The sequence below is a fragment of the Loxodonta africana genome, chromosome 11, assembly GCF_030014295.1.
Source record: "Loxodonta africana isolate mLoxAfr1 chromosome 11, mLoxAfr1.hap2, whole genome shotgun sequence".
NCBI lineage: Eukaryota > Metazoa > Chordata > Mammalia > Proboscidea > Elephantidae > Loxodonta > Loxodonta africana.
In genome coordinates, this window is record NC_087352.1 from 56,609,097 (window position 1) to 56,630,735 (window position 21,639).

Below are 21,639 nucleotides of genomic sequence, written 5' to 3' on the forward strand. Positions count from 1 at the left end.
TCCGACATGCCCCTGGCTCCACTCCACCAGGAATAAGAGGAGCTCCGAAGAACTCACATTTACTGAGGACTTCCTCCCCACCAGCCACTGAGCTGAGCACTTTGCATCCTTTATCTCAGTTAGTTTTCAGAGCAACCCTATAAAGTAGGTACTATGATTATTCCTTCTTCACAGGTTAAAAAACTAAGATAAATAACTGAGCTTGGAGAGGAGCAACAACTTGCCTACGGTCACACAATTTTTAAGGAACAGAACCAGTGCTTGTACCCTGTCTGCTACTCCCCAGAGTTATTTCTCCTGGGCTCTCAACAGTGAATCCGAGGCTCTGTTCAGTCCTGGATGTCCAGGTTCTCTCTAAAAAAGATGCCGTGGCCTGTGAAGTTGTCTCATTCTCCTCATTTCATCTGCAGAGAGAGGTAGACTTCCCCCAAAGGAGCAGAGAGGACCCACCAGGACTGGGCAAGGCCTTGCACTGAGGCTCCAGGTGAGAATACTCAATGCCTAGGCTACACCGTGTTGGTACAATTTCTGGAGCAACAGAAGGGAAGGTTGCTCAGAAAATACTGCCTCCACCTGCTGGCTGATGCCTGAATTCCTTTCACTGGGACTCCATTTTCTTTCACAATCCAAAGTAAAACTTCAAATATAAACATCACCAGGTTATTTGGCCCTTCCTTAAAATTCATACTAAAGTGTAAATAACTGACTAGCTTCCTTTTTAAGATTGATAGAGGGCTTTGAGAGGAGGAAGAGGCACTCAATGGCTTTCTGTGAGTGTGTGTATGGGGGCTGGTGGCGCTAAAAGACAGCAAACTGTGGATGGGAGCCGTAATGTGGAGAATGGGTGCAGAAAAGGGACACTTGGAGTTTTGTCTAAAACCACTTCTGGCTCCAGACAGGCTCACTCTCTTGACAATCCGGCAGATCCACTCCCTTCACAAAGGTACGCTGAGCCACAGCCTGCTGAAAACCTATAGGTAAAACCTGAGAGTGATAAAAGCCTATTTTACCAAGGAATTCTCCAGACTAAATGCTTCTTTCTATATGCTCGAACTGGAGGATGATGGGTTTTGCTCAACTGTGACTTTCTTGAGTTATTTTACCCTCGTGGGCATGTAAATTACAACGTGTTCATATATGGGAAATTCCGTACATACATAGACTAGGCTCTTGAACATAATAAAAAAACAAAAAACCAAACCTGTTGCTGTCGAGTCGATTCCGATTCATAGAGACCCTATAGGACAGAGTAGAACTGCCCCATAGGGTTTCCAAGGAGCAGCTGGTAGATTCGAACTGAGATGGGAAAGCTCAGTTGAAAACTACCACTTTAAAATATGGGGTACAGCTATCATTCTCCTTTTCTACTACTCATAAAGGAGTTTCGGGGTACTGCAAACAGTTAATGTGCTCAGCTGCTAACCGAAAGGTTGGTGATTCAAGTCCACCCAGAGGCATCTTGGAAGAAAGGCCTGCCCATCTACTTCCAAAAAATCAGCCATTGAAAAGCTGTGGAGCATAATTCTACTCAGACACACATGGGGTTGCCATAGCTGGAATTGACTCAATGGCAACTAGTGCTATTTATTTTAAAAAGGCCCTGGAGAGAAGCAAGGTCAAAGCTGCCAGCTGGGAGGTCACTTCAGCGATCCAAACTGATGAGGCAGGTGAAGAGGGCAGGCAGAAGAGCCCACCCTGGAGACAGAAGCCTTCTGGGGCTCTAGCTCAGGTGAAGAACAGGACAGGACACCTGTCCCCTCTTCTGCCTGCTCATCTCCTGCCCCTCACACCTACACAACCAAGCCTACAGCTGCTTAGCATTGTTCACACATGGACCCAGCTCTGATACTGGGCCTCAAGGATCCTGTCCTAGAAGGGTTGACCAGACCTCAAGGCCCACTGTGCAAACTCTGCTCCCCCTCCTCGAATCAGCCAAAGCTGAGCAGACAGAACCAGTACACCCTACACCACCTTTCTTGGATGGCCCCAACTGACAGACTTCAGGAGTCTCACTTCATATAGAAGACATGCCCCTGAAGAACTACACCTGTGCTGGAAGGAGGAAAATTTGATCTGTTTAACAAACGTAAGTTTCAAAGGAATTTGCAGAAAAGTCCACTAGCAAAATGAATAGCAGTTTTGTGATGTGAACTAACACCCCTTAGTTAGCTACCCACCAAGTACTAAGCTGGGTGGATTTGGTTTGCTTAAATCAGAAGCCACATCTAAGTAGAAAATCTATCGTTTAAAAAGGAAGCAGGATGCTGCAAAGGGTATAATGTGGACAAAGTTTCGGTGCTGTTCAGGAGGCAGTTTGGTGTTCTGGCTAAACAAAGGTTAAGTAGAAAAGACTGTGTTTCAACCCTTGTTGTTGGAAATAGCTCTAAAATGTCCTCATTCAATTTCCTGCCTTGGTACATCATGCCCAAGGAAGAGAATTTAATTTTTGATGACTAACTGACTTCCTTAACTTCCGGATCTTTCTGAGTTTTGGGTTATTATGGTGCAAGGCTTTGGTAGAAATGTAGAAAACTTGGGAGATGTTTGGCAGCTTGGTCTACAGAATATTCATACTAGGAACCCATTTGGAAGTTAAAACAAAAACCAAAGAGCAATGAAATGTCTGATGAGATTTATTTTTGTTCTGTTGTCCTTTGCTTTATTCCTCAAAGCCAAATCCAGATGCTACCATCACCTTCGGCAAATGTTTGCTTGTTTTTCTGGGCCTCTCTGGGTAGTTGCTGTTGTTGTTAGCTGCCATTGAGTTGGCCTCTGACACATGCACAATGGAACAAAACGATGCCCAGTCCTGTGCCATCCCCATGACCTGTTGTGGATCGGACCATTATGATCTACGAGGTTTTCATTGGCTGATTTTCAGAAGTAGATTGCCAGGCCCTTCTTCCTAGTCTGTCTTAGCCTGGAAAGCTCCACTGAAACCTGTTCGGCATCATGCCAACACAAGCCAGAATCTCCAGGGTCTTCTACATGGAAGGTAAAAATTCTACCACTGAACCGTCACTGCGTAAACCTGGGTAGTTAGACGAGCTGATTTCTGAGTTCTTACCCGTCTCTCACACTCTGTGTCTTTGAGAACCACGCAGCTCAAGTTAACTGTGTTCCTGTATACGGATATTTTTTGCTATTTGCTGCATGCCATGATCTCATCAGGAAACTCACTGAGCATGGACATGCTGGCTCCCACAGCAGGATGCATTACACAGCACTGACATATGTCCCTGAAGCAACGGGACACTCCTGGAGAGCTGGGCATACTTCGAGTGTCATTATCTGATGCCTAATCTCGAGAGGATGAGAGTCCTTAAACTCAGCATCTCCTCCCAAACACAGGCTAGAGTCTAAGGTGTGAAGGGAATGGAGCTGGCCTCCCAGGGTGGATGCAGGGCCAAGACAGAAGTTCAAGGATGGAGACTGTTTCGATCTCACACATCCATGCAGCTGGAATCTGGGGTCTGTCTCAACCAACTCCAGGGGAGTTGCTGGGACAAGAGCCCTGGTTGGTCTGACCTCCTCACCCTTGTGCTGTATGTTCATATCATATGTTCATCTGCTGTTCACATCTCATATGTTCATATGCTGTTCAAGTCTCATAGCACATGTTCACCTGCTGTTCACATCTAATCTCATATGTTTATCTGCTGTGCATGTCTTATATGTTCACCTGCTGTTCACATCTCATATGTTCACATGCTGTTCACGTCTCAATCACATGTTCACATGCCGTTCACATCTCTATCTTGTCTCTTAATGCTGATCTACCCCGCAGCCATGTTTGGGGTGTGGGCCCCTATTCTTTCTTTAATTTGACAGTGAGGAAACTGAGCCTCACAGGGTTGGGTAACTTGCCCAAGGTCACATAGGTAATATGTGGGAGGTAGGGCTGGAACCCCTGATGCCACCCCAGTAGCCTTTCTTCTGGTGTTTGAAAAGACCCCACAAATGCTTGAAGTTCTAATACTGCTTCATTCCCCTTGGGAGAGAGGGAAACCAAGGCACAGAGCAGTTATATTTGCTCCTGGTCACTTGGTGAGTTGGGGGTGGATTGGAGACAAGAAATGAGATCGTCTGAATCTCAGGCCAGGGTTGAGCAATTTCTTTCATCCTGTGTTTTCCTAGTGGGCTGAAGAACGTCCATCAGGACTGCTGTGAACACGGAGGCCCAGCAGAGGAAATAGGAAGACATGAGGGGGTAGAGAAGACAGAGCAGGAGAGAGAGGAAAAGCAAGTGAGCACGCCAGAGCCAGCCACCCCCTCCTGGGGTATTTATGTATGTTCAAGAGTTGACCCAGGGGTACCTCAAAAGAAAGGTCTGGCGATCCACTTCTGAAAATATTGGCCATTGAAAACACGGTGGAGCACAGTGCTACTCTGACACACGTGGGGTTGCCACAAGTCTGAACCAACTTGATGACAACTGGATTTTAGGGTTAGGAGGTACGACGGAATTTTGGAGCATGACAACTAATGGGAGCAAGGCTCCTTTTTAGGGTGATGAAAATGTTCTAAAATTGATTCTGGTGGTGGATGGACAACAGTATGAACATACAAAACCTTTGAGTTGTATACTTTAGGTGGGTGAATTATGTAGTATGGTCATTATATCTCAGAATAGCTGTTTTTAAAATAAGAGTTCAAAGGCAAATATAAACCATTGTTCTACTGAAAGTAGCATCCCAGCTGGCGGCCTTTTTCCAGCGGGCTGTGTGCTGGGGCAGCGAGCTTGGTCTCTCGGTAGAAATCAGCATTCCTAAAAAGCAGCCCATGGGCCTCAGTAAGCTTCCAGAGGGAAGAGTCGGGAGGAGGGAGCATTGTGGGAACGCTGTGGGAGGACAGCAGGAAGGTGGGAGCACGGCGAGAAGGCTGGAGTCTGTGTGGGGAGCCACAGAGAAGGAATGGCCCAGGACACAGGCATTAGAACTTCCTGCCCTGGCTCCCTCTCTGCTCCCTGAGGAGAACAGACAGGGCTGTTCTGTTCTAAATTTTCCTCATAGGGAGAACAGAGGCAGGCATCCCCAGTTTCATGACTCTCTTCCTTCTTCACATCACAGCAAGTGCCAGAGGAGTCCGGGAGCCGAGCTCAATTGCATCAGCTGCTGCTCCAGGTCCCTGGGGGTAGGTCTGGTCCAGCTCTGCCTCTCATCATTGGCAGCAGTGCCTTGGAGGACCTCCTCAACCCCAGTGGAAGGGGCCTGGAGGCACAATGGTTAAGAGCTGGCTGCTACCCAAAAGTTTGGCGGCTGGAACCCACCAGCAGCTTCGCAGGAGAAAGACCGGATGATCTGCTTCCATAAAGGTTACAGCCAAGAAAACCCTATGGGGCAGTTCTACTCTGTCACATGGGGTCACTATGAATCGAAATCAACAGCACCCAGCAACAACCACCCCAGTGTGCTCCCTAATCCTCATCTATCAAATGAAGGCAATAATTAATCTGGTCTGCTTCTCTCCAAAGGTTGATGTGAGAACTAAGAGTTAACCATGGGTAGGTAGGAAAGAACCCCCAAACCAAAATAATCCATTGCCATTGGGCTGATTCTGACTCAGAGTAACCCTAGAGGACACAGCAGAACTGCTCCACAGGGTTTCCAAAGCTGTAATCTTTACGGAAGCAGATGACCACATCTTTCTCCCATGGAGTGGCTGGTGGGTTCAGATCATCAACCTTCCCGTTGGCAGCTGAGGGATTAACCACTGTGACACCAGGGCTCCTTGAAAGAACACCCAGGGTACATTATTTTGAACTGCAGGAAATACTTCAGGGTAGAAAGACGCCCTGCTTTGTATATAAATATGATGCTACTGATCCCCAGTGATAGGAGTCATCGGTGGTTCATGATCTCTCACTAGCTTCTGATCTACACTAGACACGATCGGCATCACAGAGCAGAATGCGCCCAAGGGTCTGTGTGAACATACTCCCGGGCCAGATGCTGGTATGCTTGACCCCTCTCCTGATAACTGAGTAATTTAAGTTTACCCTTCTTTTTGCAGTAAACATGTTCTTGGTATGTTTACTCTTGCAGCAAACTCCCCTTACCACCTGCTTGAAAAAGTTACTATTATAAAACAATGTATGCTTGTTATGCAGATTTTTGGGCAATTACAGCAAAACTAAAACAAGGGGGAAAAAAACCACATGCATTTTCCAACCATTATTAACATCTTGGAGTTTTTAGCTTCTAGTCTATTTTCTATGTACAGTTTTTTTCTCCTTGTTTTAAACCGTTAGGATCAAATCATCTATACAATTCTGTATCTTGCTTTTGAAACTTACATTACTACATAAAAATGTCCCATGTTATTGTCAACTCTCCAAAACCACCACTTAAAATAGTTGTATAACGTTCTATTGAGTGATGAGCCATGGTGTACTTAGCTGTGCCCTAACTATCCAACGAGGAGCCCTGGTGGTGCAGAGGTTAAGCACTTGGGTGCTAACCAAACGGTTGGTGGTTTGAACCCACCAGCTGCTCCTAGGGAGAAAGATGTGGCAGTCTGCTTCTGTAAAGATGAGTCTTAGAAACCTTATGGGGCAATTCTACTCTGTCCTGAAGGGTTGCTATTAATTGGAACTGACTCAACGGCACCGGGTTTATGGGTAACCACGCAACACGATTTTTAAGTTTAGATTTTCACATAGCAGGTTTTCTCTAAGCAAATTGGCGATGCTTGCCAACATCTGTGTTCTGTGTATCTAGGAATTAAAGTGTTACATCTGATCAGGCAGTTCGAATTTGGCTTTTTTTTTTTTTTTTTTACCTCTAGGGTACATTTAAAATTATACCGAGGCAGAACAAGAGAATTCTATAGAAAATGTATCCGAACCTCAGTAAGGCATTTAGCTAAATCTCTTAGGACATCTCCATAGATAATGAAGAAACAGCATCAGACAACTGTAAATTCATAACCAGTTGGACGACTAAGCCCAAAGAATGCTAGCTTAAGGCCAGTGCCACTTTGCAGGGAAGTGTCTAGTAGCCATGAGGTTAGGCCTTTGGCCTAATCCCATGACACTTTTTTTTTTTTAATCAGCAATATGGGTAAAGTCCTAGAAGGCAGGCTTATAAATTATAAAGCTGTAAGGGATAAGATTGTGTGACAGAACAAAGATCCAAAGAGATCTCCTCAGGTTTGAATATTTGCCTGAAGCCAACAAGATGAAATCTACCAGGGATAAGGATAAAGTCCGGGACCTGGGCTAAAAAATCAACCACATGAATGTAAAATAGAGAAAACTGGGTTTAACAGAGGTTAGTTGGCTGCACACTCATTATGAGCCAATATATGAGATGGCTGCTAAAAACAAACAAAAAACCTCCAAACAAAAAAGCCCATCGGCAGCATTAATAGGGTGTCATTTCCAGAGCAGAACTGTCACTCTCCCACTGGCTCTGTGCTGGCTAAATCACATAGTGGCTGCTCTGGAAGCCACGTTTTAAGAAGGGGGCTGACAAGTAGGTGGTGGTCAATGAACAGAGTGTGAGCTCTGGAAAGGCCGTCATCGAAAGAGCCATCTATGCAGGGTAGCTCAGTGCCTAAAAGCCTGGCCTCTGAAGCCACTGCTGGGCTTTGAAATCCAACTCTGCCATTTACTAGCTGCGTGGCCTTGGACAAGTTACTCTCTGTGCCTGTCTTCATCTATAAAATGGGACAATAGCACCTATCACCTCAGGCTGTTGTGATAATAAAGGTTGACCCCCGACAAGCACTTAGAGCGGTGCCGGAACATCACTGTATAAAGATGAAGGTAGTCTAGCCTGCACAAATTTCGAGGGACAGGACAGATGACTTCAAGTATTTGAAAGATGCCCCAGGGAAGAGAGATTACGCTTTGTCCTGAGAGGCTCTTGAGGAAAACACTCAATCTCATGGAAAAACAGAGGCTTGGTGGCTTCTTCATTAGTCAATAGTCAATAAGCATTCCGTGTGCAGGCACTATGGGTCAGATATTGTACAAGGAGCCAGGAATACAGAGATGAATGAGATACATACTCTGTCCTCAGGGGCCCCACTGGATCTACTGGGGAAGAGGCATGTAAATTAATAATCACGTTGGTATGGGGATAAGTGCTTTGGGCACCCAGAGGAAGGGGTGAAGCTTCACAGGGGTGGGACATTTGAGTAGGATCCTTAGGAATAAGTAGGAGTTTATGTGGGAGCAGAGAGAACAGTGTGTGGAATGAGAGTTGTCACAGGGTATGGTGTTTTTCAGGGAATGATGACAACCCTTGGTTGCAGTAAAAGGTGAGTAGGGTGGCAGCAAATGAAGCTGGAGATAGGCTGATCTCAACCAGGTCAAAGATGTGTGGTACTGATGGAGAACGTGGCCATGAAATTCAGGATGATCACAGCAATATGGTACTCATCCCCCAGACTTCTATTTCTATACCACTTCTCAACAGTTTACCATAGCAAAGATTGAATAAAGAACCACATATCAGGGAAAATGGAAAAGGACTTGATTCAATTTTCTGATCATCCTTATGTATAAATGCAGGACTATCTGCCTACAAAATAAGAGAGTGTCATGTTTCTGAGACATTTATAACTTGGAGTGCAATGTACAGACCCAAGAAGCTCAGCAAACCACAAATAGAATAAATAAAAAGAAACTCACACCTGGGCACATCACCGTCAAACTGCTGAAAATCAAAGAGAAAATCTTGAAAGCAGCCAGAGAAAAAAGACACATCACGTACAAGGGAGCAGGGGTATGCGTGAAGACCAACTTATCTTCATAAATAATGCCGTTGTATGCCATCGAATCGATAGTGACTGTAAATGGCGTGGTGAGGGTGTTTGACCTCCTCTAACTTCACAAGGGGGAAGAAGAATAAAACCAACAGCCCAGGGCTGATTACTATGAGACAGAAGTCAGACATACCTTCTTTCTCCAACCTTTTTACTAATTTTGACACCAACTGTCCCTCCTACAGAACTCTCTACTTCTCTGCTGAGTTTGATAATTCATTACGATGGACACACAGAACTCACAGACCACACTGAGAGTTATGGGGCTCATTAGGGAAGTTAACAGGTTACAATTCAGGCCCAAGAATGCTCAGGATAACAGCTGTTTGATCAGGACAGCTTCTTCTCAGCTGTGCCACAGGCAGTCTTCTCTCTGGCCCTTGGCCCCTCAGCCCCTCAGGCCTCTTGGACCGGCCTGGCCTCTGCCCTGCTTGGGCAAGTGTTAACAAAGATCTTTTAAAATTAGCAAAGGGTCATGGGTCAATGAGCCTAGCTCTACTGCCAAGTGCTTGGAGGCACCGTACTCTACCAGCAAGCCTCCTGCTGGAAGGTGCTTAGCTCTTGTTCCATGGGTTAGCACACCCATTGCACCCACCATGCTCTGTGGGCCAGGAAGCCCACTGTGCTGTCTCATGCTGGTCTCCTGATTCTGCTGCCTCTGCTGTTGCTGTTTTTCTGCTGCTGCTTCTCACTGTCTCCAGTGTTACAACTATCTGTCTCCTGGGTCTGGGAGGTTTTTCAGAGCAAGACTTCCAGGTCCAAAGGAAGCTCTACTCCTAGCTCTTCTTTCTTGGTGGTAGTGAGGTTCCCCCTCTGCTCTAGGATTGGCTCTCTTTTAAGCCTCCTGGGATGGCAAAACTGACCAATCCCCTTGTTAGGGTTCCATACACCTTATTTGCATGGTCCCACCCCCACAAGGGTGTCATGCACCTTATTTACATTAATAGCAAGCGATCCAATTCCCTTGGTGGGCCACAAGAACCTCATTTGCATAGTCCCACCCAGTCATTTGGTGGAAGTTACAAAGACTATGGCTAGAAGGGCCATATTAAGTAATTCACGGCACTGCAGCAACCCTATATGACAGAGTAGAACTGGCCCATAGGGTTTCCAAGGCTGTAATCTTTATGGAAGCAGATCGTCAGGTCTTTTCTCCTGCAGAGCCAAGCGACCTTTCAGTTAGCAGCCAAGAGCTTAACCATTGTGCCACCAGAGCTCCTTAGAAACAAGAACCAAAAAAAAAAAAAAAAAAACCTGTGGCCGTTGAGCTGTTTCTGAGTCATAATGACCCTATAAGACAGAGTAGAACTGCTCCAAAGGGTTCCAAGGCTGTAAATCTTTACGGAAGCAGACTGCCACATCTTTCTTCCAAAGAGCAGCTGGTAGGTTCAAGCCGCTGACCTTTCGGTTAGCAGCCATGCTTGGCCACCGCACCATGGAAAATAAAGCAGTGACATTTTTTAAGTACCAAAAGAGAAAAATACTCTAAATTCAGAATTTTATAACCAGAGAAAGTAAAAATGAGAGTGAAATACAGACATATTTTAGATAAACAAAGCTGAGAGAATTGTTTACCAGCAAGCCTGTACTATAAGAAATAGTAAAGGAAGTCCTTTAGTCTCTCTCCAGCATCCACAGCAGGCAGGCTGACTTCCTGCTTCTCTTCAAATTGTTCTGGAGCTTGCCATAGGACTGGTAGCTCTAATTGTGAGTGAGCAGTAGTCTGGTTGCAGTAAGGGGCTCAGAAGTGGGAGCTCTTGACCCCTTAGCACTCTCAATCGTTCACCTCAAGTGAAGAACAAGGTCCACAGGCACACGTGAAAGGGTGAGCTTTGAAAAGTGGAGGAAGCCAGCAAAGCCTGGCTGGTATGCACCAGTACAGCTAGGCCAGTTGTTAGAATAATGAAATTCCCCCCAAATGGCTGGGACATAGCCACTGCCCCAGGCTCCTGACTACCTCCCTCATCACTGTGGCCCTATTTCCAGATACTCCCAGACCTCCCTAAGATTCAGCAATACCAAGCCAAACCAAACCAAACCCAGTGTTGTTGAGAGATTCTGACTCATGGTGACCCCATATGTTACAGAGCAGAAGTGTACTCCATGGGGTTTTCATGGCTATAATCTTTATAGAAGCAGATTGCCTTTCTTCCGCAGTGCTGCCGGGTGGGTTCAAACCACCACTCTTTTGGTTAGTAGCTGAGCATAAGCTGTTTGTGCCATCCAGGGACCTATGAATCAGTAATATAAAGGATTAACTCCTGGTAAGCAGGGACCCCCCCAGGACCTGCCTCAGCACTCTGGCTGGCTTCCTTTCTGATTGGTAGGGGCCTGGGGCTAAAGATTTATAAGATCACCCCTGGAGTTAAGTGGAGTTACTTCCCAGGAAGGGAAGCCTGGATGTGGGCTTCTTCTGGAAGAGGGTAGAAGAGGACCCTGGAGGCTCAGGGACAGAGCGAAGACCCTGCTCCTGGAGAGGGGACTGCAGTGGGAAAGGGAATGGGAGGTACAAAAGCCAGAAAACTGGCTTTCTAAGTCTGAGTGTTCAGGGATACTTGACTCTCTAGTACACCCTCTGTTCTAATCCTTAGGTCATATTTTCCCCTTTAAAAAGGGATATTTCATAGTCTTTTAAATAAGTCTTTTCAGCTCCACTGATTTGGAATAATGTGCTTAGCGGTTTAAGAAGAAAGTGACCTTCCCTGCTAGCTGGGCCCTTATCAAGCTGTCCTTCCACGAACCACTTTCTCATGGCCCCTCCCAGCACCAGCACTGTGGACCCCAGTTCTGTTGCAGGATTCTGGGCCAGCCCTTCCCCTACTCCCTGCACCTTGGGGTACATATGGAGACCACCAAAATGTAAGCACGTGGGATACCAGATGGACACTCTTTTGATCACCTACAAAGACTCTGCTTGAGCCACCAAAATGAGCATTCATCTTTCTAGGTTCGGTTTCAAGGGAATTCGTGCTGTAGGAGAGCTTTCCATATATCTGCCTACGCAGCAAGGGAGAGGCTCTCTGGGCTTAGACAGACAAGAAGCCGCTAAAAGAAGGCACAGTGGCCAGGAGAGGGAGGAGGTGAGGGTGATCAGTGTGACCAAACCAGTGTACACTCTGCCGCCCAAGCTTCTGTGCAGAGCCTTTTTAAGGTGGCTTTATGTGGTTAAGAGCTTGGCTGCTGGCCAAAAGGTCAGCAGTTCGAATCCACCAGCAGCTCTCTGGAAACTCTATGGGGCAGTTCTTCTCTGTTCTATAGGGTCGCTATGAGTCAGAATTGACTTGATGGCAACGGGTTTGGTTTTTTTGGTTTTATATGTTCAGCATCATATACCTCTTGTCCTTCTCTGGGGCCTTGAATTGAACCACAAGCCTTAAACTACAGCAATCTGCTGAGCCCTCAACCAAACGCTCAATTTTACTGAACTGTGAAACCAGTGTTTTGTTTTTAAATAACATCTAGTGAAGCAGTTTATACCAGAATGAAAAGTATACGCTTTCCAAAATCATTGTTCCATATCGTCTAAATATTGCTGAAAATCAAACCTAACCAGGACCCGTTATTTCCTTTGGGTTTAGGTCTCTGGTTTGTGTCACTTTCTGCCAAACTTGTGTGAAGGGGGAACGGGAGTTTCCAGTGTGATGCGACTGAGGCCATACAAAGTCATCCTGCCCGAAACAATCTCCACAGACCCTGGCATCATGCCTCATAATCCACCATCAGCTAGCCCTTTGGGTTAAGGTACCTGCCGCAAATACACAGGTGATACCAGGGGGAAGTTCCTGGCCAGTCACTGTGCTGACATTTGAGAACCAGAGCTTCAGGGCATGAGCAAACACCCCAGGAGCACTGGATTTCTGTCCACAGATCAACTATTCCATCTCTTTAGATCGGTAGTTCTTTAAGTTAGCAAGCATTACAGTCACCTGGAGGTCTTGTTAAAACCCAGATTGCTGGGCTCCACCACCAGATTTCCTGATTTAGTAGGTTTAAGGCGGCACCAGGTTCCCCAGGGGGCACAAACAGTTAATGTGCTCGGCTGCTAACTCAAAGGTAGGAGGTCCAAGTCCACTAGAGGTGCCTCAGAAGAAAGGCCTGGTGATCTACTTCTGAAAAATCAGCCATTGAAAACCCTACAGAGCACAGTTCTGCTCTGACACAGATGCGGTTGCCGTGAGTCAGAATTGACTTCCCAGCCGCTGGTTTAACTGGTAAGATGAGACCTGAGAATTTGCATTTCTGACAAGTTCCCACGTCAGGCTGATGCTGTTGGTCCAGGACTATACTTTAAGAACCACTGGACTTGTTGATTTTTATGGACTCTTCAGAGTGACTCTGGTGTGTGATTCTATGAAGCATGGAGACAAAGTATGGAAGCGTTCTGATGGTGAATAAGGTAAGAAAAAGACAGAGGGCTCTGAAGTAGAAAGGGTTTAGGGCTCAAACACAGGCCAGTCCAGCAAAAAACAGACTTGCTCAAATGATTGCTCAAAACGCAACAGCTTTTGGTTGCCCAAATCCCAATGGACCCTGTACTCTTCCTTTCTCCCCTGGATATCTTCTGTCTATAGTCCTAGGAAAGGCCTGTCTGCTGGCAGCCTCCGGCAGCCCCGAACAAGGACTCAGTGCCAGGATGGAAGGTTGGCCTTCCCTTGTCCAGGGCTTGGGGGTCTGGGACAGAGCTTCCTCGGGTGGTTCTTGCATGGAGGGAAGCATTCTCCCAGCTAATCAGTCTGCCTGCAAGCCGTTCAGGCCCTCTGCACACTCTCCCCAGGGCTCCTGGCATTTCTTAGAATTTACACAGGGCTCAGGGAAGTCTTAAACGACAGACTCCCCCCACCTCCCTTTTTTGACATCTTCTACTTCCTAATAGTATCAATTCTAAAGAAAACACGCTCTGATCCTTCAGCCGCCTCTTCTCAGACACAAACAGCAAGGGACTAATTAGTGGGCCTGGTGAGGTGGTGGGTGGGGAGGATTCGGAACAGGACCACAGGCTGGGCTGCCCTGGGGTGGAGGCTGGCTGTGAGGCCACCCTCCAGGTAGGGCCTCCTGACTCAGCCAGTGGCCATCAGGTCAGAAATTGGCTCCCTATTTCAGTGGAGGGGAAACTGATATCTGGGTATCTGCCTGGTATTACCATGGCATCTGTTTAATGTTACTGATTTAGCCCCTGGTACATCTGAAAGCACTCTGATATCCACAGTCACATCTGACACTATGAATAAACAGAATGGGAATGAGTATCCCCATTTGGATAGAACAATTGAGGCTCAGAAAAAAAGTGGGCATGGAGTCAAGACATATGCATTTTACTGCTTGTTCAGCCACTCATGGTGTGACCTTGGACAGATCTCTTCCCTTTTAGGCCCAGTTTTATCATCCATGAAACAAATGGAACGGAGAAGATGATGGTGAGGTCCTTTCACAGATCTCTTTTTCTAGGAATGAGCTACCCAAGGAAAAGAACTTGCCTGAGGTCAGTTTGCAGTGGTCTACTAACCTAAAGGTTGGCGGTTTGAACCTATCCAGTAGTACTACAGAAGAAAGACCTGGAGATCTGCTTCTATAAAGATTACAGCCAAGAAAACCCTATGGGGGCAGTTTTACACATGCGGTTGCCGTGAATCAGAATCCACTTGATGGCAACGAGGTTTTTTTTTTTTAGGTCATGTAGTTAGCAAAGTGAATGCTAATAACATAACAGACGGGCGTTTCCCATGCCTCCTCTGCTGAGAGAAAACCATGAGAGCATCCCACCACTGCCACCCACTGACCATCCACCTCCATCAGCAGTGCAGGCTACAGGGGCCTCAGGTTGCCCTCTGGACTTTGCAAAGACCTGGGCCCATAGAAGCAGTGTGGGAGAGTGACACATACCCAAAGTGTCACTTGAAGCACCAGTACTGCTCGGTGCTTGTTAGAGAAGAGAAGGCCATTTCCTTTGGCATCTCCTTCACTCGACAAGCACAATGGGCTACTACCTGTGCCAGGCCCTGTGTTAGATGAAAGGACATGGAAGCGAAGGAGACTCACTGTCCACCTTGAGAAAGTCCCAACCAGGATAGCGAGAGGCAGGCTGCGGCACATAGCTGAGTAGGTATGCGTGGCCACACAGCAGAATCCAGCCCCCACTGGATTCCTAAGACTGTCCCTGGCACTGGGCAGCACCGGCTGAAAAAAGGAGTGCCCTTTTTGTAGCCCACACAAAGGCGCCAGCTGTGACCCCGGTGAACACAGTCTTCTTCAAGGGTGTTATGGACTGAATTGTGTCTCTCCATAATGCGTTTCAACTTGGCTAGGCCATGATTCCCAGTATTCTGTGGCTGTCCATTTTGTAATCTGATGTGATTATCCTACGTGTTGTTAATCCTAACTTCTATGGAGCCCTGGTGGAGTAGTGGTTAAGAGCTTGGCTGCTTACCAGAAGGTCAGCAGTTCAAACCCACCAGCCACTCCTTAGAAACCCTATAGGGCAGTTTTACTCTGTCCTATAGGGTCGCTCTGAGTCAGAACCAGCTCCATGGCACCTAACAACAACAATGATGTTAACGAGGCAGGACTTAATCTACAGGATTAGGCTGTATCTTGAGGCAATCTCTTTTCAGATATAAAAGAGAGAATCAAGTAGAGAGGAGAGAGACCTCATTACCACCAAGCAAGAAGAGCCAGGAGTGGAGCACGTCCTTTGCACCTGTGGTCCCTGTGCTGAGAAGTTCCTAGGCAGGGGAAGATTGATGACAAGGACCTTCCCCCAGAGCTGACTGAGACAGGAAGCCTTCTCCTGGAGCTGGTGCCCTCAATTTGGGCTTCCAGCCTCCTAAACTGTAAGAGAATAAACTTATTTGTTAAAGCCATCCACTTGTAGTAGTTTTGTTATAGCAGCAGTAGATAGTTAAGACAAAGGGAATCCAGGGTCCACAAAACTTTAGGTAGGGTCAAGTTAGAGCAGCTCACATGTATACATCGTCCTCTAAGCACACATCTGACCCACCATTCCAGTGGCTGAAAGAAGGATGTGCTCCTTTCCTGAGAGTCAAAGCCTTCTAACCACATGGAATCAATGATGCCAACTAGCGTTCTATCTGTAAGGTGCCGGTAAATGACTAGGCTTACACCCACTCAGTATTTGCTATTGTTGTTAGTTGCCACTGAGCCAATTCCAACTCAGGCAACCCCATGTGTGCAGAGTAAACTGCTCCAAAGGGGTTTTAAGGCTGTGATCTTTTGGAAGCAAATCACCAGGCCTGTCTTCCACGATGCCTCTGGGTGAGTTCGAAACGCCAACCTTTTGGCTCGTAGTCAAGCACTTAACCATCTGCGCCACCCAGGGATGCCTCCATTCAACATAGTCAGCAAAATAAACTGAGAGCCATGTCTCAGGCACCAGGGAAATCAAGATGAATAAGGGACTGTGCTCAAGAAGGCAGAGGGACTGTCAGCTCAGAGAGTACGTGGGGCATAGCACAAATACCCAGAAAGCTGAGCAGAGAATCGTCAGTGTTAGAAGATACGGGTGAGGGGATGGGGAAATGGTGACATGGGGATTGAGAGGAGGGAAAGATTAGGTTCAAGCTGGGGATTCCAAGAACTTCCTGAGGAGGAGGAGCGTGGGAAGACTCTTCATCAAGATAGCAAGAAGGGCCAACCTCTAGTGCCCCAAGGCCATGGTCAGCCATGCAGGCCTGAGAAAGCCCTTTCTCTCAGCTTTAAAATGGACCATTTGCCTGCCCTAAGTGCCTTACAGCATCATGAGGATTAACTGACTTAAATGCACACTGGATAAACAAAAGCACCAAATATAAAGCCTTTTCGTCATCACTCAGGGAAGCTAAAAGCAGAAAGTCTGTGAGGGAGGGGACAGGGTGAGGGTGTGCAGCGCCTGCCAAACACAGAGCCACAGGGATGGCAGAAACACCTACTGGCTCCTACCTGCTCCAATTATTTTTTTAACCTCCCACGGTCAATGTTATTGAAGGGAGTAAGCCAGAATATCCAAGTACTTCTGCATCATGAAGTTGCAAGTCCTGACGGCAGCAGTGGCTTCCCACCTTGAGTAACTGGCTGACAGTCACAACCACGGCCACATAGGGTCTTGGAGCCTCAGTGCCCCCCGCCATGGTGTCCCCCCATGGCTCCCAGCACCAGCCTGGCACAAAATATGCTCAGCAAGCATTCTCTAAGAGAGTGGATGCAGTCCTTATTGCCTTCCAAGGGATTGTGCATTCATGGTCCATTTTGATCCTAACCACAAGCCAGTGGGTCAGACAAGGCATGTATTACTGTCCGTGTCAAAGACGAGGAAACTGAGGCTCCCAGAGGATGAGTGACTGGCCTTGTCCCAAGCTAGCACCATCAGAGGGAGCTCAGACTTCTGACTCCTCATACGTGGTCCCTTTCTTACACCGTGCCACCTCCTAAGTATCATTACTACAAACAATCTTTGCCACAACAAATCATCTTTGTTGACTACATGCTGTTTTAAGCACTTCCCCTGTAATACTTCATGCAAGCCAACCCTTTCACCAACTCACAGTGGAGGTTCTATCACTATTCCCAAATGTACTCTTTTTTAATTCCAACTCAGAAGAGGGTTTGTGCATCCCAGAAGTAAGAGTGTCATGAATTTCTGGCCTTTCTACCAAATAGGAACTGATTTGGGTTTAAAACCTTTGGTTTGATTGCTTGGAGCCATTGCTCCTTGGAAGAGGGAGAAAGTAAAAGCTGCACTGGGCAACAGGGAGACACGGAGGCATTGTTTTTTCACCACAGACATTCCTGCTTACAGAGTCGGCCATCAGTAGTGACAGATGGCCTGGCTGCAGGAGGAGGGGCAGAGGGCAAATGCATGGTAAAGGCGGCTAAGTAATTTGTGGCACAAGGAGCCATAGAGAGCTAGGCTGATTTGGTGAGCCAGAGTTCCAGGCCAGGGAGCCCTGCCTTCCCCTCCCCTAGTCACCCACCCAGACAAATCAGTGCTTTTTGTATGTACCTGTGGCCTTCCAGCCACCAGCAAACACAGTGGCGAGGGGCAGCAGAGGAGTGGGGTCCTAGAGGGAATGTTCAATGTCATGACCCTCCTTAGCCCCTTGGTCAATAACAGTTTACGGTGTGCCTACTCCCTAGTGGATATTTTTATTTTAATAAAAATATTCATAATACAAAGGTCTTGGCACGAGGTTGGAAGTCACACACCCCTAGCCCTGTTGAGAGGTGTTAGGTCAGTGACTCCCCTCAAGTGGCAGGAACTTGGGAGGGAAGGAATAGAATCTTTGAGGGCTCCGAGGTCCTGAAGAGCACAGTCGATCAGGTGAGAAGTAGTATGTGTCCTTTAGAGTAAATGGCAGTGCCTGCACCTGCATCAGCTCTGATGGCTGCAGCTGGTGGAGCCTTCAGCCACCCATGTGAGGTCTCAGTAGTACCATCCTGACACCTGTAGCTTTAATGTCACATTGAGGGGCCAGGGCATCATGGGACCTGAGAGAGCTGAGCCATTAGCTGACAAATGTACAGTGAAGGCTAGTTTATCAGGTTAATTATTGTGCCTGCTGTCCAGTGACTGAGAAAATGCGACATAGAATGGGTAAGCTCTGATGAGAGGGAGAGATGACAGGGACTAGAGAGAGCACGAGGCTCTGCCCCAGATGGTGGGGAGCCTCACAGGAGAGTCCTGAGCAAGACAGCAGGGAGATGAGATACTTAGGAGGATAGCAGAGAGTTAAAGAGAGAGAGAGAGAGCTAAGAAGATGGCAGAGGCAAATTCCTCAGCTGCTCAATTTTAAAGCCACAGACCTTAGAGCTGGAAGAAATCTTGGGGATCATCTAGTCCAACCCCTTCCTTATACAGCCCAGCGTTATTGATCACATCCAATGTGGCAGAGCCAAGGCTAAGACCAGATTCCCCCCACCAACAATTTTTCAGGCCAGTGATCTTTCTACCACCCTCCAGCCTGCCCCAAATACTGACCCCAATGCCCATGGAGTGAAGAATACCCTCTGGAACACTGTGAGTCTTCCTGAAGATTCTGATGACCACCTGTGTGAGCCATTCCAGCCAGACCTACCTTGTGTGAATAATGCTGGTCAACGATCCTTGCCAAGCCGAAATCCCCAATCTTGAGCACCAGGTCCTCAGTGCTGATGAAGATGTTGGCGGGCTTTAGGTCTCTGTGCAGCACGTTGGCGGAGTGGATGTACTTGAGCCCGCGTAGCAGCTGGTACATGAACAGCTTTGCATGCTCCTCTGTCAGCGTGCCCTGCTCCAGCAGGCGCGCCAGGTCTGTCTCCATGTACTCCTGGACGATGTAGGCCACGCTGAACTTGAACAGCTCACCCTGCAGGTCGGTGCCCTGGGGCCCCAGCACCTCGTGCACCTTCACAATGTTGTCGTGATCCAGGCGCCGGATTATCTTGATTTCCCGGAGTGCGTGCTTCATGCTGCGGGCATCGCTCAGGGCGATCTTCTTCACTGCCACCTTCCGGCAGGCCCTGCTGTCCATGGCTGACAGCACTAGCCCGTTGACGCCGAAGCCCAGGGGTTGGAAATCAACAAAGCGCCCACCAAGGTCATACCCATAGACGCTGGCGATGCAGTCGCCCTTCTCAGCCATTGTTGGCTCAGTGGTCTGGGTTTGCCCACGCAGTGAAGAGGCAATCAGGAAAGGCCAGGTCCCAGCTGGTAGCTTGCCCAGCATACCTCATTCTGTCAAATCGCAAAGCAGAGGGATGCTGTTCCTCCTGGGTGATGTCACTGACACCAGTTTTCTGGGGATGAGAAGGTCATATGTTCATGTTGACTGAGCTTTAGAAGTTGGCGGCTCAGACTGTTGGCCTGCATTGGTAGGGCTACTACCCACCACCTCCTACATATCCCGAATGCTCCCTGAAGCTTGGAATGCCTCATGCTTCTTTCAAACAGAGCATCTTCGGAGGAAAAGTATCATTATCTCGGCGAACATAAAGTTTCCTATAATGGAGCTCAAAGTAAAAGATGCAGAAACTCTCCCCTTTCAATCCTCTGTTAAAAGAGGTTCCTTCTCGCTGAAATGCAGGAGCTGTTTGCTGAACTGTGTTCGTTTACCTTAAGATGGTCCAAAGCTCTGTTGTACCACAGCCTCCAGCTGCCTAGCAGTCTCTGTGTCCCGAGCAGTACAAAGGAATCCTGTCCATGAATTCAGGAGGCTTCTAGGGACTTCTTTCTACCTCTGTCAGCTCCCCTTTCTACCAGCTCATTTTAGATACTGAAAGCCAAGCTAGTCTGGTGAGCATGGGTAAAGAAAGCTGCAGAAGCCCCAGCACATTCATGAGCTCTACACCAAGTCGCACCTGAAGTCCCAATCCAAGGGAAGCTCAGCAGCCAGGCCAGGAGCCTCCAGAGGGGTCAGATGTGGGCAGCATCCTCTTCCACTCCTTCATCCGTGCCACCTGGAGTGAGACCGTGTTCTGCTGGACTTAGAGAGGCCACAGGAGCACAGCATCTTTCAGACCGAGTTTCCTTCCCTGTCAACGAAATAACGTTGGGTAAATTTCCACACTCTGGCTTCCAACACCTTCCCACTTGCATGTCTTTTGTTAACCAGCCCAAGTGTTATTTGATCTGTCCAGCCAGCTGAAACACTGCTTGCTCAGGGGATTCCAGGCTTGGCACTGCCCAGCCACCCTCCTGCTGCGAGCAGTGCTCCCCTGCAAGAAGAGAGAAGACGGATTGATTTGATAAGACCGGCACGTGGTGCACCTTCGTGTGAATGCCTGCTCCTCAAAGGTGAATGTGTGCAAACCGTGGGTGGGAATTACCAGCTGTGAACTTTGCAAAACTCATCCATTATGCCCACCAAACACACACATCAGAACTAGCTCGGGAGGGTCAGAGTGAAACATAACTAGTTGTAGACAGAAAAGAAAGGATCAATCGTTTTGTTTTTCCACATGGGCCCCTTTTCTTCCTTCTTTTTGCAAATATCTTTGTATATTTTAAGAGAGAATTTGCCATGGACTGAGATTTAATTACATTTATATCCCTTCCTTTACATGTAGGTGGCATAAACACACATGCCAACCATATTACAAGGGAACTACATCGCCACTCATAAAAAAGGGGCTCTCTGCCCAGCAAACCACTGAACAGACTTCCAGTGCTACAACAGGATGGGCATGGTGAGCTGTACTCTGATTGATGGGACCCAGCTCTTTAAGGCAGTGAGTCCAATCAAAGTCTTACTCCCCCTTATGGCTGCTGACTCAAATTACAGGCATAGGACCCAAATGGGGAGAATAAAACAGCAAAATTAGCAATGTAAATTCAGACCACTTCTAAAGAGTGGCAGGTTTTCTAAGTTCATTAAGTCCATGGATACACAGAGAATGAACACTGTACTCAGCACAATTCTCATTGTATTGCAGGGTTCCCTATAGGGGCACTTTCAGATCTGAACTCTGTACAACACCGCAAATGATAAATGAAGTAAAACGACAGTCAGCTCAATACTCTGAAATTAAGGTGGCAAGTGAAGAGACACAGATGATTGGAAATAGGAGATAATCAGATCCCCTCTAAAAACTCTAAAAGAAAGAAATTTGTCGAGGGTCCGGAACACAGTAATTGCTCAACAGATGTTACTTGCTATTGTTGTTAAAAATTCCCTTACTTTTGAGTAAGATGTGCCTACAATTCTGATGAATTGCCAAATATAAAGCAATTCTCCTCCACACGTTTTCATTAGGCCCAACCACAAAGTGATCACAGGCTTACAGAATTTCAGATTGGGAAGCAATCTTACAGGTCAAGTCCAGTGGTCCTTAACTGGGTACTGCTCTCCTTGGTTCATTTAAGGGTCACGGGGCAGGGTCAGATTTGTAACCATCCTGCCA

The 21,639-nt window shown here is 47.3% G+C and overlaps 1 protein-coding gene across 1 annotated transcript in view; it reads right to left on the reverse strand.

The window, feature by feature from the left end:
* The window catches only part of MAPK4 (mitogen-activated protein kinase 4), a 58,561-nt gene extending 38,241 nt beyond the window's left edge, over positions 1–20,320 (reverse strand). Inside the window, exon 1 of the mRNA XM_010586733.3 lies at positions 18,837–20,320. Coding sequence (XP_010585035.2) covers positions 18,837–19,466 — 630 coding nt within the window. The 5' untranslated portion in view covers positions 19,467–20,320. The remainder of the gene's footprint in view (positions 1–18,836) is intronic.
* Positions 20,321–21,639: the final 1,319 nt, after the last annotated feature.